General features: G+C 42.1%; 1 protein-coding gene across 9 annotated transcripts in view; it reads right to left on the bottom strand.

Annotated features, from left to right (window-relative positions):
- The window catches only part of ZZZ3 (zinc finger ZZ-type containing 3), an 87834-nt gene that overhangs the window by 17592 nt on the left and 53430 nt on the right, over positions 1–16812 (bottom strand). For 6 of the 9 annotated variants that reach the window (XM_053247943.1, XM_053247938.1, XM_053247935.1 and 3 more), the window contains 5 exons: positions 10376–10523; positions 10181–10299; positions 4793–4867; positions 4583–4684; positions 491–586 (listed from right to left, as the gene is read on the bottom strand). In XM_053247943.1, coding sequence (XP_053103918.1) covers positions 491–586; positions 4583–4684; positions 4793–4867; positions 10181–10299; positions 10376–10523 — 540 coding nt within the window. The remainder of the gene's footprint in view (positions 1–490; positions 587–4582; positions 4685–4792; positions 4868–10180; positions 10300–10375; positions 10524–16812) is intronic. The other 3 variants (XM_053247942.1, XM_053247941.1, XM_053247940.1) reach the window with 3 other exon arrangements.

The following is a 16812-nucleotide window of genomic DNA, read 5'->3' on the forward strand; positions in this document are numbered from 1 at the left end:
GCCCCAGGGTTTATTGTCATATGCAGAGCGAGGTGTGGGTGGCTGTGTTTTCTCTAACAGGGATTCCTTGATGTTTTTGACTACAACTCCCATAATCCACAGCCAAAGGACATTGCAACTAGCAATGCTGGAAGTTGCAGTCAACAATGTCTGGGAATTCCTATTACGGGGAACACTGGTAGGTGGAAATCTCTCCTTTTCTCTGCAGTTGCCTGTGCCTCCAGAGGGAAGCACATGGGCAAGGGGGACGGTGGTGGTAGTGGGGAAACAGTTGAAAATCTCTCTCACACACGCACACCCTTGCACGATAGAAACTCTTCAGTTTCTAATTATACATACAACTGCACACTAGGTGTTATAGATAGATTGATCAAATTATGCAAGTGAAAAATGTGTCATAGTGCAAAAACTGACAGATTACCATACATGTTTTTCCAAATGTATCTGTATTGAAATACAAGGAACAAAACTGATGTATTCCTACAGTTACCTTTTTGGAGTACAAATACAAGTTTGGAGTTCTGCCTGGAACTGGAATGCCAGCTTTAGTCAGTTTTATGAAATACTTTTGCACTCTGCTGGCAACCTGGAGGTAAGAAGGGGGGAAAACCCAGTTAAATGCATGTATCTGATTATTTCTAAACAGTGACTAAAGCTTATCCTGATCAATACCAATTTATCTAGTACTAATTCCCTAACTACCTAACTACTACTCTTCCTTCCATTTCTCACTTATTTGGGTAACTTGTAATTTCTAGATATGGAAAGTTACACTTCTATGTTCTGCAAGATCTGGCAAATACTGCTAGTAGTTAAAAAAAAAAAATCAACCCCAAATAGTAGGAGAACTAGATCTACACGTTACTTGGAAAAATAATGAGACAACACTTTTTAAATTTGGCAAATTATCAGGATAAACGATAACTGTACGTTTCCCCCCATACTTCAAGAAAATAGCATACATGTTCCTTCCCAGTTAATCCTCAAACAACAATCTGTAAGGTAGGTTAGGATGGGGGTGCAATTTGTTCAGCATCACCCAGCAAGCTGTGCCGTGTTTTATGCTGGTCTGCGATTGTAATAAAAATTGATTGATTGACTGTGTAGTCTTGCCTGGAGCAATTATTTAAAAGAATATTATATGAATTTGGAACTGTTTGAAAATATAAATATTCTACCAAATATATTAAATTTATTTTTAAATTAATATTTTAAAAATTAATATTAATTTTATAAATTTAATGCAATGTAAATTTAATGCAATACTAATGTTAATAAGAAAGCTACATTAAATTATTGGAAAGATATACTGTACGTATTTGAAAGCAGTAAAGTATTTACTGCTGGTAGGAAACGATTTAGAACATATAAAATGTTGCAGAGAAAACATGATCGATATATGGCCACTATTTTTGCAGTCAGGCATTTCTGAACGTACTTCATAGACAAGCAAAACTTACTAGATAGCAAATACAATTTGACTACTCCGAGTCTTAACTGCTGTCCATATGAAGAACTTTTATATTTGATTTATTTATTTTTTAATTTTTAATTTTACATATTTTTATACCACCCAAAATTTACGTCTCTAGATTTAGATTCTACCTCACTTAGAACAGTATGTTGGAAATGTGGTGCAAGAGATACTGATTATTATCTCCGCTGGTTTCTGGTTACAAAATTTGGTCTTTGGGAGGAAAAGTGCAAAAAATGATTGTAGACTCAATAGGAGTACATTTTATCTATAAACCCTGTGGTTATGTTGGGATACTGCGAAGGTGGAATGAAAGATAGCGATATGGAATTGGTGAAGAATACCTAATGCCTACATAACAGCTGAGAACATATTAGCTTCCTAAAAGAATAGACATTATCTTAAAAATAGGGGTCTGTAGTTTGAGAAATTGGCTTGCCCTGTAAGGCTCTGCCTGGAAAACACAACTATTTACTTAGGAAACTGGAACTGTTTTGCCGGTTTCCAATAAGCTTCTGAAAGATATTTTTCTATCACATTATTCTGAAACCATATATAATTTATTGCTATATTCTAAGGAACAAAAATTGTCCAGACACTTTACTTTTGTATTGTATTGTATTGTTTTATTTACAGTCATTGACCAAATAGAGAATAAAAACTAGTAAGCATTAAAATGTGTGTGTGTGTGTGTGTATATATCTATACACACACACACACACACACACACACACACACACACACACACACACACACACAGAGTTTAAAATTAGGATGATATCCCATTATACCTTTTAAAAGCAATATAACTAAACTTAGCTACAGAAATAGAAATTGAAGCATCTTTATCTGAAAGCAGATGTTTTACAAGGTTATCATCGGATAACCTTGCAAATCGGATAACCATCGGTAACCTACCAGTTTACATATTAAAGGAACAATAAGACGTTCCCTGGGATATAAATGGAGTTTACAGTGGAGAAGGATATGTGCGACAGTTTCTGTATCTCCTGACCCACAACTACAGTGTCGTTCTTCTAAAGGCACACTCTGAAACCTCCCAGCTAGAAGTGCAGATGGAAAGGAATTAACCCTTACTCTCGTGAATATCCATCGAAACTTAGAATAAGTAATTGTCGACAGATATTTTGCGGGGGAAAGATCCATATTAGTTCTTATAACTCTATAAAACTCTGGAAGCGCAGCCCAGTTTTCTTGGATCTCAATATCAACAAAGCGTTGTCTCACTACTCTTTTCGCATTCGCTAGACCCAGTTCCAGCAGTTGAGCTGGGTCTAAACCTAGAGAGGTGAGTTTCATACTTACTGTAGCACACCATAGTGACTGGGGACTAACTGAGAGAAACTCAGGAATTAAACCAACTGGTCGCAGATGTATTTTCAACCAGAAATAAATAGTCAGAAGCCAGGCCCGAGATTCAATTTTTATAAAGCCAGCCTCTGTCCTTAAAGTCACATTTGCTGTACATTTTGGAGTGCCAAATAAGTTCCTCAAGAACCCTGATTGGCTTCTTTCCAGAGTGTCAAACCTTGAGTATGGACCTAGTTGTATACCATACCATACAATAATTGCGGAATGACCTTTGCAGTATAGAGCTTTAAAGCAGCTGGTATGAAGCCTGCACCCTGAGTTCTAAAAAATCTTAAGATTGCTGCTGTGCTACGTTTTGCCGACTCTGTGACCATACTTATATGTGCTGATTTCCCAGCATTGTGTTGAAAAATTACCCCCAAATATTTTATTTGATTTACCTGTTCTAGTCGATGTCCATCTAGCATCCATACAAATTTTTTTACTTTATTGGTGAAGCACATAATTTTAGATTTGTTGTAATTGATCTGTAAATGCTCCTCTCTGCAGTAAAGTGCTAAGGCATCTAACGCTCTTTTGAGCCCAACCCTGGTTTGAGATAGTATTACTGCATCATCGGCATACATCAGGATTGGGATTTTCTTGTTAGCTAGTTTTGGTGGATGAGTGTCAGATGTCTGCAAACACTTTATCAAATCGTTAATATAAAGATTAAATAAGTAAGGGACTAATATACACCCTTGTCGCACCCCTTTCCTAATGGGTACTAAGTTTGTAAGATTACCAGCATGGTCTAAACGCACTCTTAAAAAGGAATTTTCATGCATTTTGATGAGCAAGAGTAGAAGCCTTCGGTCCATAGAAGTAGCCACCAATTTAGACCAAAGACGGCCTCTAGAAACTGTGTCAAAAGCCATCTTAAGGTCTATAAAAGCGGCAAACAAAGGTCACTTATTCCTTTTGACCTGTTTGTCCACAAGATGTTGCAATATTAAGCAGTGGTCTAATCCAGATCTATTAGCTCTAAATCCTGCCTGCTCATCCTCAATGATGCACTCCTGCTCCATCCAAGCACATAATTTGGCACATAAGTGCTTGGCATAGAGTTTACTTATAATGTTTAAAAGGCTTATTGGTCTATAATTAAAGGGGTCATCCCTTTTGCCTTTCTTATGGATAGAAACCACAATCACCGTTCCCCAATCCTGAGGGAATTGTGCAGTTTGATCGATATGTGTGAAGAGAGCAGCCAGCACAGGAGCCCACCAATCTTTATAGAGCTTCAGAGGTTCCGGCGGGATACAATCGTTTCCAGGTGCTTTCCCGCATTTCAATTGCATGATTAACTGCTCTATCTCATATGTGGAGACCGGAGACCAATGTGGTAATGAACCTATTGGAAGGGCACCTTGAGGAGAGATATCATTATAAAGTGCCCGAAAATGAGTTTCCCATGATTCTGGGGTTATTGGGCAGACCTGAGTGGAATGTATCTTATTATTTGATATTGAAATTAATCTCCAAAAGCTCATCGAATCATTGTTCTCCACTGCACTTATTAGAAGTGACCACTTCTTTTGTGTATCAGCCCTTTAAAAAAAAAAAATCTAAGAAGGGCTTTACTTTTGTATATTTTCAAATTTAAAAAGCAAAATAAAGGAGCCAACATAAAATAGTTCCACTCAATAAAAACTTACATAACCAGTTACATCAATCTCCTTGTAAAAGCATTAACTGAGACAGTCAAAGCTCTCTAAGAATGTAACTTCCTATTACCTGCTTTGCAGTTCTGTTTCCCAGCTCATCAGCAATTTTTTGCCATCGTCGAGATTCTACTTCCTCTGGAGGATACTTCAAAAGTAATTGTTCAAGTTTTTTCTAAGACCGTCACAAAGAAAGAAAGAAATCACCCAATGCAAAAATTAAATGAATGTCATGTCACTCATAGTTAAGTACTTTATATATTATCTACGAGTTTTCCATTACCTGTTCTTCTACAGTCCACAGCTGGTTAAATGTTTCAGGTTTGGTCTCATCACAAAGTCGCCCTCTTATCATCTGCTTAAATATGGGGTACAACATTAAATGGGACTTAATACACACACACTGGTATAGCTTGAGTTTATCCATTTAAAAAACCCCTATAAAACTAGAGCTGCAATGTTTAATAGATAAATTGGTTAGATAATAACAAGAATTACAAAACTTATAGACCCCTGCTAACTTGGCAAAGAGGCACCTCTTAATGTGGTGATTCTCTTTATTTAGCAGGGGGAGAGTAACTGGCCCTATCCACCCCCAGCACAGTACCTCCAGTGACTGTTGCTGGTATCTAAAGTTTCTTTTTAGATTGTGAGCCCTTTGGGACAGGGTTCCATCTCATTTGTTTGTTATTTCTCTGTGTAAACCACCCTGAGCCATTTTTGAAAAGGCGGTATAGAAATCAATCAATCAATCAATCAATCAATCTATCTATCTATCTATCTAGATAAAGTCCTCAATTAACAGGCTTAGAAAAACCCCGCTGTTATAAGTATTTGTATTTAAAATAGCTGCATATGACAAACACTATATTTTTTAAAAAATTGTCCTCACACATTAGGGGATTCCTCTAATATGCCTGCTTCCACATGAAGTATACTTCCTTAGGTTCATCTAAAACCTAAGGAAGTATACTTCTTGCTTCAGACAAATTGCTTATCTGTATGCAATTTTAATAAATTGATTGGCTAAATATACAATTAAATGTTTTAGCATTGTTTTATTGACGTACTGTGTATATTTGTTACTACCATTTTTGCTGGCCAATGGCCGTAATAAAACTGATGATGAATTAAATTAACTATTTTATTTTATAGTCCTGCAAGCTGCCCAGAGAACAATTTGTAAGGGCAGCTGCATAAATAAAGTGTCTGTGCGCATGTGTGTGTAGAAAAAATCTTTAATCAGGTGACAGGTCTAATTAAAATATTAGACCTATTATTGTTTACTGCTGAAAGATAAGGCAGATAATCAAATATCTTATTAGAGATAATAGAGAGCATCCTGATGATTAGGAATTTGAAAACTGAAATCCTTGCTTTCATTTAGATGCATCCAAAGTGCAGTTTCATAAAATTCTAAGAATGGCTTCTGGCTTTTTTAGCCTATTTTCCAGGAGGCTTTTGAGATCACCCGGCATTCCGTTTGTGTGTGTGTCCCCCTCCTATCAACTTTGCAATGCCTGGACCAATATGAACCAAATCGGGTACAGTTGTAGGGACCTCACAACAGCGTAGTTTGTGACTATCTCATGACCTCAATTCAAGATTTGTTCTCTTGACCAACTTGATTTATCTCATCTGGAAGTCACATTATCAGAGACGATCTGGTAAACATTATAAATGCTTCTCTGAGGGAGGGCAGGATGCCTCCTTGTCTTAAAGAGGCTATTATTAGACATCTGAAGAAACCTGCATTGGACCCCTCAGAGTTGGCTAATTACAGACCTGTTTCTTATCTTCCTCAACTGAGCGAGCAGTCGCCTCTCAGTTCAAGGCAGTTTTGGATTACACAGATAATCTAGACCCATTCTCAACTGGCTTTCGGGTGAGCTATGGGGTGGAGACTGCCTTGGTCAGCCTGATAGTTGACCTCCAACTGGCTATCGACAGAGGAAGTGTGCCTCTGCAGATTCTTTTGGATCTTTCAGGGGCTTTCGATACCATCAACCATGGTATCTTCCTGGGTTGCTTGAGGGAGGTGGGATTGGGTGGCACTGTTCTACGGTGGTTCCATTCCTACCTCTCTGGCAGATTCCGGATGGTGTCGCTTCAAAACTGTTATTCTGCAAAGCGTGAACTAAAGTGTGGAGTCCCACAAGGTTCCAATGCTTTTAAACATCTACATGAAACTGCTTGGAGAGATTATCAGGAGGTATGGTCAAGGGTGTTATCAATATGCTGATGACACCCAGGTATATTTCTCCATAGCAACTTCATCAGGAAATGGCATGACCCCACTAAATCCCTGCCTGGAGGCAATAATGGGCTGGATGAGGGAAAACAAGCTGAAGTTGAATCCAAACAAGATGGAGGTACTATCTGTAGAGGGTCAGGACTGGAGGGATGGTTTAGATCTGCCTGATTTGGAAGGAGTTAGACTCCCCCTGAAACTTAAGATCAGGTATGTAGTCTGGGAATGTTCCTGGATCCCAAACTCTCCCCGGTCTCTCAGTATGAGGCAGAGGCCAGGAGTGCTTTTTATCAGCATTGGCTGATACGCCAGATGCATCCATTTTTGGAGGTAAATGACCTTAGAACAGTCGTACATATGCTGGTAACCTCTAGGCTTGACTACTGTAATGCACTCTATGTGGGGCTGCCTTTGTATTTAGTTCAGAAACTACAATTGGTAGAGAATGTTGCAGCCAGATTGGTCTCTGGGTCAACTCGAAGGGACCATATAACACCAATTTTGAAAGAATTGTATTGGCTGCCAATATGTTTTCAAACGAAATACAAAGTGCTGGTTATCCTCTATAATAAAGCCCTAGAATGTAATCTTGTGTCCCTGCCCGTGTGTTTCTCGGCCGTTCTGGGCATGCGCTTCGCGCATGCCCAGAACGTCCGAGAAAGATATGGCCGCAGGGACACGGGCGGCCATGTTGAGAACGTGTTGCCTACGGGCAAAAGCGGCAGCAGGGGGACCGGGAGGACAGAGGCAGCAGTGGGGGAACCGGGAGGGCTGAGGCGGCAGCCGGGGAACCAGGAGGTCAGAGGCGGGCGGCCATGTTGAGAACGTGTTGCCTATGGGCAAAAGCGGCAGCAGGGGGACCGGGAGGGCTGAGGTGGGCGGCCATGTTGAGAACGTGTTGCCTATGGGCAAAAGCGGCAGCAGGGGGACCGGGAGGACAGAGCCGGCAGCGGGGGAACCGGGAGGGCTGAGGCGGCAGCCGGGGAACCGGGAGGTCAGAGGCGGGCGGCCATGTTGAGAACGTGTTGCCTACGGGCAAAAGCGGCAGCAGGGGGACCGGGAGGACAGAGGCGGCAGCGGGGGAACCGGGAGGGCTGAGGCGGCAGCCGGGGAACCGGGAGGTCAGCAGCAGGAGGCGCTCAGCTGCACGACAGAAGCCTGTTGCGCTACTGACTTGCATACAGAATCCTTGCGCCTTTTTCCATGGGGGAATTAAAAAATATAACACCAAACCACGTGCATAAACACTCTGGAAGAAAATCACACGAAATAAAAGCCAGCAGGCGGGGGAGAATTACAAAGAGCAAAGACTGCTGTCTTTGCTGCCGCCGCTGCCGCCTTTGGTTTCTCGGATAAGACGCCACCACCCGACTGCGACTGCAGTCAAATAGTAGATTTCCTCATGACTTCTATCTGCGCCCCGCCAGCGGGGGAAAGTAAACGCGCCCCAGACCCGTCACAAAAGGAAGCGGCGGCGGCGCTGCTGCTGCTGCTGGCCGTGCGCAGAGTGGGGGGCGGCACTAGCCGCCGCGGAGGCGCCCCAGTGACTCCCCTCCTTCCCCCGCCCCCTCCCTCCCTTCCCCCCCCCCTCGGAGGCAGGCGGGTGAGCATACCAGGTCTTAAACCAGTTTAGTCCCACTGAACTGTAGGCTGTGCTTTAATATTCAGTGTTAGCTTAATTTGGTTTAGTCCCTGAATCTTCAGTGGGACTAAAGTAATAAGTCCAAGTATACTGCTTTAAGTCATTTGCTGCTTGCCAGATTAGAATATATTGGTATACATGTATGCCTTCTCCCACTTTTTTTGACTGCACTGCACTTTTTCTGACTGCACTTTTTTTTAAAACTTTAAAACTGAGGTTTTTTGGCAGTGCTCTCATGCAATGATTTAATGCTGCTAAAAGATAGCAACCCCATAATGTATGCCAACAAACATAGTTTATATTATCAAGCTTCCAATTAGCATGTTTTCTTCATCAAGGAGGAAGGCAAAGACAGAGAAAGAGAGAGAGAGAAAAAGGAAGGAGTGCGGGAGGGAGACAGGACAATAGAAAGATGGAAAGAAGGAAGGAGAGAAAAGAGAGAGAAGGGAGGGAAAAGGACAAAAGAAAGAAGGAGGGAGGGAGGGAAAGAAGGAAAGAGAGAAGGAAGGAAGGAAGGAAGGAAGGAAGGAAGGAGAAAGAAAAAGGAGAAAGGAGTGAGGGAGAAGGACAAAAGAAAGACGGAAGGGAGGAAGGAGCAGCCAGCCCCCAAGAGCGAGCCCGTTAAAGGAAGGAAAGAGGGAAAGAGAAAGAAAAAAGAAAGAAGGGAAGGAGAAGAGGGGGAAGAAAGGAAGGAAAGGAAAGAGAGGGAGAGGGAGAGAAAAGGAAGGAATGAAAGAGAGAGAGAGAAAAAGGAAAAAAAAGGAAGGAAAGGAGGGCGAGAAAGAGGGAGAAGGAAGAAAGGGGGGGGAAGGTACTAGCGCCCGTTATTTTAACGGGCTTAAAAATACTAGTTACCTATAAAGCCCTTAATGGCTTGGGTCCAGGGTACTCAAGAGAGTGCCTTCTCTGTCATGAACCCTGTTGCCCATTAGATAAACCGGAGAGGTCCGATTATGGTGGTCGCCGGCTCGTTTGGTGGTGACTCGGGCCTTCTCTGTGGCTGCCCCAGGGCTCTGGAATATGCTCCCTGCTGAATTGAGGGCATCTCCTTCTCTGCTTTTAGGAATAACCTCAAGACATACCTGTTCTCCCAGGCTTTTAACTGAAACTGAAATTTAATTTTAATGTTTTTACTTGGGACTGTTTTTATCTGTTTTATGAAATTGTCACTGTTTTATATTGGCTTTATATTATAACTTGTACACTGCCTGGAGATTTCTGTATCAAGTGGTATAGAAATAAGATTAATAAATAAATAATAAATAAGCAGATGGCAGACACATGAATGTATGATGTGCAAGTGGGCTAACCTGTGGACCATCTAATCGATTTGAACCAAATTTGGTACAATTGTAGTGAGTGACACATAGGGGGACCTCAGTGGCATAGTTTGTTATGATGTTATCCGCCCCAATTCAAGATGGAGGACCGCCTAACTGATCTGAGCCCAATTTGTTACAGTTGTAGGGACACATAGGAATGGCTCAAGGGCATAGTTTGCAATGATGTTATCCACCCTGAGTCAAGGTGGTGGACCCGTAAACATCTGAGGTGCAAGTGGGTACCCATTTGGATGACATGTCAAACAATAGTTTGTGATGGTGTCATTCACCCCAATTCAAGATGGCGGGAACATGAACGTTTGGGGCGCAAGTGGGCTAACTTGTGAACTGCCTAACTAATTTCGACCAAATTTAGTCCAGTTTTATTGACAGTGAAAGTAGGCAGATTAGTTCTTACTAGAACAACTTGTCCTTTTTGTTTTTGATAGCATTTACCTGTGTACGGTTGTTTGTTGAAGCTTCTGGACAATCACTAAAAGGTAATACAGAGTATGAAGTGGCCTCTCCATCCTTTCTGGGATCTAAAGGGCTTTTTGGTCTGGTAGGTAAACCTACTAAAAGTAATAGAAAGTTATTACTACAGTGTTATTAGAGTATTTTGTTTCATAACCAATTTATTTCTTGACTTACCTTTATCAAAAACGAGGTTTGCTCGTCTACTGTTACGTTTTCTGTTTCTGAATTCTCTTTCAAAATTCCCAAGGCTTGTAGTATATTGGTCCCAGGATATTTCTGGCAGCTGAACTACCCTCTGTGGATATGGAAGCCCTACATCAACCTAAAAGAATTGTAGGGGGGGGGGGAATTAACACAGAGAAAGCAACATCATGATATGATATGAAATTACAGAATACTGGACCTGCTTTTAGGTCATATCAGCTCTCAAGTCTTACACTGCCACCACATTTAGCAAGAACGTTAACCAAGTTTTTAAACCAATCAATGCACAGCAGAGTATATAAAATACGTAGAGAAGACAAATAATGAAAGCTAACTGGCAATCGTGTTTAAATTGTTATCACTAAAGTCGTATAATTTCACCTCCTCTTGCTACCTTCATTAACTGTGTAAAAAGTATGATTTTCCATCAATTCTATGAACAAATGTAGCAGCCTAAAAGAGACTAGGAGAGCAACAAATAGAAGTTACAGAACAAAACCATGCTTGAACAAGAACTTCCTCAGCTAAAATGTAATTGCCAGAATACTTATGGATATTTTTCTAACACTCATTTGATAGTCTTCTCTCACAAAACAATTGTAACCAATGACAATAAGTTCCACAAACACATAGACTGCCCTCAAACTAATTTTGCTATTCTCCCATTACTAGATGATCACTTGTTTGTGGTGCTGCTATATATTAACATCTCTGTACAAAACACACACCTTAATCCTCAATCATAAGTAGAATGAGTGTAGAGCCCCTCTCCCAAACTCCGCAAAATGCAGAGTTCACACATTCAGCCAAGGATGGTACTGAAACAATGTGATGGAAGAGTGGCATGAGTGTCCCTATTCCACATGCAGATAGCTTTGTTGTGGGACTACAGCTCAGTGTTGTAGCACATGAGTTGCATACAGAAGGTCCCAAACTCTGGCATCTCTAAGTAGGGCTACAAAGGACACCTGTCGAACTCTGGAAAACTGTTGCCAGTCAGCATATACAATACTGACAGAGTGGCTGGAGTCCCAGGAACGCATGTGCGCCTACTTCAGGTGTCAGAAAGACACACTAAGCTTGGGTGTTTTGTATGAACTGGGTGTGTTGTATGAATCTTGCCATTTTCTAACCTACCTGCAGTCTGGAACCCGACAACTGTAACTAAGTTCTGAAGTATGCGTTCCAGACTGCAAGTAGCATAGACTATGTCAAGATCGGTGGATTCATATGACACACCCAATCTTGGCATGTCCTTCTCAACACTAGAAGTAGGGAACAAGCCAATTCCCAGGGCTCCGGCCACTCTGACAAACTTAAGGTGCAGTGTGATGTGTGAAGCCATTGTTAATCACAGGGAAGATCTCCCTCCAAATAAGTTTGTCTCTGCAGACAAACATATGAGTGGAGAGCAGGGGTTCTGGATTAAGAGAGTGTTCAGTGCAGGGCTAGTTGGCACAGTCCTGTGGCCGTTGTACCTGGTTACAGAGGCTGCAGTTTTACTAATGCCTGAACAGGACTTTAGTATGCTCAATTTCTGAGGAAAACGCACTTGATCACACAGAGACCAAGTCAGAAACTGCACAGAACTAGAGCCATTAGGTTTACATGTTACATTCAACACTTTTATAAGTGTTGAATGCAGGTACAAATCTATACACAGGTACAGTAATCCATATGTTATTTTGAAAATAGGTACAGTAGCACACTTTCTATCTGTACCACGCATTTAAGTGGTCTGTACCCAGGTTCACTTTTTAGATGACGACAGTGTAGTCATTCACACAAAAACATGTACTAGTATACAGATATCTGGACACTCATACAACATAATGTCTGAATGGGATTTATATCTTTGCATAATCAGATGTGTATGTTGCTGGCCCAATTCATATGGGAAAACACAGCTTGATTACCTGTAACTGATGATCTGGTAGTGATCCATTGACATTCATAAGTATGGACCTGCGTCTGCGCAGGACCTCGCAGATGGATTTGCTAGCTCCTTGTGGTGCCTGCATTCCGATTTGTGCACTTTGCATGCTCATTGCTTTTGGCAGTTAGGGTGCAATTTTTTCTGTTCCTGGACAACCGCCATAGATAGACGATCAGCCCATGAGCAAAGTGACCGATAAGTAGTAGTAGTTTTTTCAATGCTGTACTTCAGTCTTCGCAGCAGGGAAGTATGGGAGTGTCTTATGAATGTCAACGGATCACTACACGATAATCAGTTACAGGTAATCAATCTGTTTATCTGGATCATGATCCGTTGCCATTCATAAGTATGGGTGATTAGCGAGCTTCTTATAAGGAGGCGGGTACAGTAGCACATGAAATACTTATTCTAACACCCATCAATATACTCCTCTCAAAACTCGCCTCTGCAGCAGAGTGAAGATCTATTAAACAATGTTTAATAAATGACAAGTGAGTGAACCAAGTAGCAGCAGCACAGATGTCTTGAATTTGGATGCCAAACAAATGAGCTTCTGGAATGAGTCCTTATAGCTTGTGGAGGTTGCATGTCTTGAAGCCTATAGGTCATGGAAATTAATTCCACAAGTCAATGCGACAGCCTTCAGTGAGAAATAATCTGTTCCCTAGCCTTGCCCTTGAAGGCCACAAAGAGCCAATTGTTTTTATAAAAGTCCTTTGTCCTTTTAAGGTAGAAGATGAGGCAACTTCATTCGTCAAAGGAATGTAAAGCTTGCTCAAGAGGAATTGTAGGATTCTGGAAGAAGGTAGGTAATAAAAATGTCTTGAATCAAAAGTAAGGCCGTTACAATCTTTGGGCAAACGTTAGGATCCATAAGACTAAAGGGCCTTATTCGGATAGAACCTAGTATAAGGTACATCAACGCATGGAGCTGTCAACTCACTAACCCTATGTGCACTGGTGATTGCCACTAAGAAAGCAGTCTTTGAAGTCAGAAACTTTACAGAAGTAGTGGAAAGCGGCTCAAAGAGTTTCTCAGGGTGGAAAGCACCAAAGAGAGGCTCCACTGTTCCATTGGTCTACAGGAGGGAATAAATTATTAATACCCCTCAGGAATTTCTTGCAATTAGGATGTGAGCACAGTTTTCCCAACCCAGCCTTGAGCCTTCATGATTAGAGAACAGCAAAGCACAGCAAGATTAACCTTGACAGAAACATTGACTAAACCGGAGTTTTAAAAAGTAGTTAAGTATAGAAGCACCTGACTATGGTTGTCCTACAGGGGTTAAAGTCATGAGATCTAGCATAGGTGCGAAAGCGCTTCCACTTAAATAAATAGTTCCTTCTAGGGGAAGGTTTCAGATTATTGAGTAAAATCTTATTCAGAATCCAACCTTCCAGGCTGTCAAGTGCAGGGTCCACAGGTTTGGATGAAGAACATTTCCTCTGTCTCTGGACAAGAGACTGTGATGTTGAGGCAGGTGGAAGCATGTGCATGCTGACAGTCTGAATAGTGACACAAACCATGGTTGGCGGGACCACCAGGGGGTCATCAGGATGCACCTTGTGTTGTTTTGGAGAAGCTTCACAACCACCCTGAGGAGCAGGTATGGAGAAAACACATACAGGAGGCACCGAAGCCAGCTGTGCTGAAAAGCGTCTCTCATGGAGCCCTTTCCATTACCAGCCTTCAAGAAGTAGTGCTGGCATTTCTTGTTCTCCACAATGGTGAACAGGTTGGTCCTCGGGGTACCCCACATCTAGAAAACTTACTGAAGGTACTTTTGGTTGAGTTCCCATTTGTGATGATGTAGGTATAAAAATGACCTGCTCAGATCGTCTGCAAGGATGTTGTCTATGCCCTTTCATATGCATGGCAATTGGATGGATTTGATGGGCAAGGCTGATCTGGAGGCTCAGAGTCCTCCAGACAGTCACACAGCGAGCGGGAGACAGTCCCCATTTGTCTGCTGTGATAGGCTATGGCCGTCGTATTGTCACGCTCCAGCTGGACCACTTTGCCCTGTAGTAGAGGAGAAAAAGACTTGAGAGCCAGGAATACAGCCACAAGTTTTTAAAAAATGATGTGAAGTTGGTGCTGGTGAGAATTCCAAGAACTCTGGTCCTGATGTTCTCCACAGTGAGCTCCCCACCCCTCAAGGGAAGCATCAGTGGTGACTAAACACATGGGGTAGAGAAGTTGGAAGGGGATGCCCCCAGGAGATTGGCCTCCACTGTCCACCACCATATGGACTGCAGAATTGAGGGTGGGATGGTTAGAGCAATGTGCTGACTGTCCACATTGGGCCAAAATACTTGCAGGAACAATAGTTGGATCTTGCATATCTGTAATCGGGCATGGCACACAGTAGAACTGCAAGAAGCCATCAAGCCCGGTAGTCTCTGTATGCGGCATGGCCTTTGAGTTGGTCTGTCTCAGAACCTGGTGATCATATCCCAGATCTGAAGATAACGTTCCCTTGGTAAGTATGCCCTTCTTGTGTACATATTCAGCAATGCTCCAATGTAAGGTATTTGTTTCACAGAGTCCAGGTGCAATTTTTTCCAACTGACCTGGATGCCAAGTTCTTGAAGAAGGCTCAGCACATAGTGGATCTGAGAAATTAACTCTTCTTAGCCTTTTCCCACCAGTAAGCAATCGCCAAGTTAAGGAAAAACAAGTATTCTTTGTGTTCTGAGGTGTGTAATGATCACATACATGCATTTTGTGAACACGCTCAAAGTGGTGGATAATCCGAAGGGGGGCACCTTGTATTGGTACGCTGAGTTTCCTACAGTGAACCTTAGGTATTTTCTATGATTGTCCTGGATACCGATGTGGACATATGAATCCTTGAGGTCCAATGTTGCAAACCTCCTTGTGGAGGAGTGGTAAGATATCCTGCAACATTATCATTCTGAACTTCCATACATAGATAGGAACATTGGAAACTGCCATATACTGAGTCAGACCATTGGTCTATCTAGCTCAGTATTGTCTTCACAGACTGGCAGTGGCTTCTCCAAGGTTGCAGGCAGGCAAGATGTTGAGTCATCTGAGATCCATGTTAAGTCGGATCCCTACATCCCACTTTGGGATCTCAAAGTAGTGGGAGTAGAATTCGCCTGTCATTGACTCCACCACACAAGGACAATAGTCCCTTTCTCCAACAGAACCCACACTTCTTCCAACAACATAAGAGTTGCTGACATATACTTTATGCCCAAGAAAACTAGCAAAGCCTTGAACTTGATTGCATAGCCAGTGGCATTAATGTGTTGCGCCCACCGATCTGATGTTATGTGGCGCCATGCTGGGGCATGGCTTGCCAGTTTGATGGAATCAGCAATGGTCAAGCTGATGGTAATAACACTGGCAGGTTGTGGAGGTGGTGATGGTGGACTGTCTCCAACATCAAAGATTTTGTTTAGAGGAATCCTTGTGGGAACGGGAGCCCTGATTTTTGTTTTTAGGACCAAAGCCTTTGCGTTGCTAAGGTCTGTAAGGCTTCCTATAGTCCTTACAGTCTTGTGGCTTGTAGGTGGTGTGCTGCCAACCATAAGGGTGGCAGCGTGATGTTGAATAAGATGTTGAAGCAGTAGTGGTGAAAGACTTCACCACTGTGAATTTGGATTTTTTAAGAGATTCCATTGTGCTATCAGTAGTCTTCATATCTTGTTGCAGCATAGTGGATCTCAAACAAGCATGTCTCTGAATAGTGAATGCAGTTGCCATCACACGAGATTCAATCTCAGCCAGGTGTCCCAGTAGTCAACCTTAAAGGGAATCTAGGTGACTTATTGCTGTGGTTTTTTAAGGGAGATGGGGAGAGAACCTTTCTGGAAGATCTCCTCTTCTTTTTGTGCTTATGGAAGTGTGTCAAAGAGAACCCTTTGGGAGCTCTTTCAGACACTTAAAGACATGTTCTGAAGTCAAAGCAGGAGCCATAGATATCAAGGATTTCGATTGCGCATGTGCTGTGCCTGACATCAACTTTAACAGTAATGACAAGGGAGACCTCGGCATTGGGTCGGCAGCCTTAGAACTTGCTCATAGAGTGCAGCACGAAGACAAAGAGAACAGTTCTTTAAAGTTTGTTTAGAGAACATAGTGCAAATATTAAAACCTGCTGGGTTATGATGCTCACCAAGGCAAGAGTTGTGACAGCTGGTAGATGGAAGTTTACTGCCACAATCCATGCATCTCTTAAAGGTTTTTTTTTACATTTGCCAGTAAAACTGCTTAAGATTATTAACAAAGCCAACATCCAGTATCCAAAGAGTAATCTTGGAGTGTCTTAAGGAGGCAATTATTAGACCGCTTCTGAAGAAGCCTACCCTGGATCCCTCGGACTTGAACAACTACAGGCCTGTCTCCAACCTTCCGTGGCTGGGCAAGGTAATTGAGAGGGTGGTGGCCTCACAGCTCCAGACAGTCTTGGATGAAACTGATTATCTTGACCCATTTCAA

The sequence above is a fragment of the Hemicordylus capensis genome, chromosome 4, assembly GCF_027244095.1.
Source record: "Hemicordylus capensis ecotype Gifberg chromosome 4, rHemCap1.1.pri, whole genome shotgun sequence".
Lineage (NCBI taxonomy): Eukaryota > Metazoa > Chordata > Lepidosauria > Squamata > Cordylidae > Hemicordylus > Hemicordylus capensis.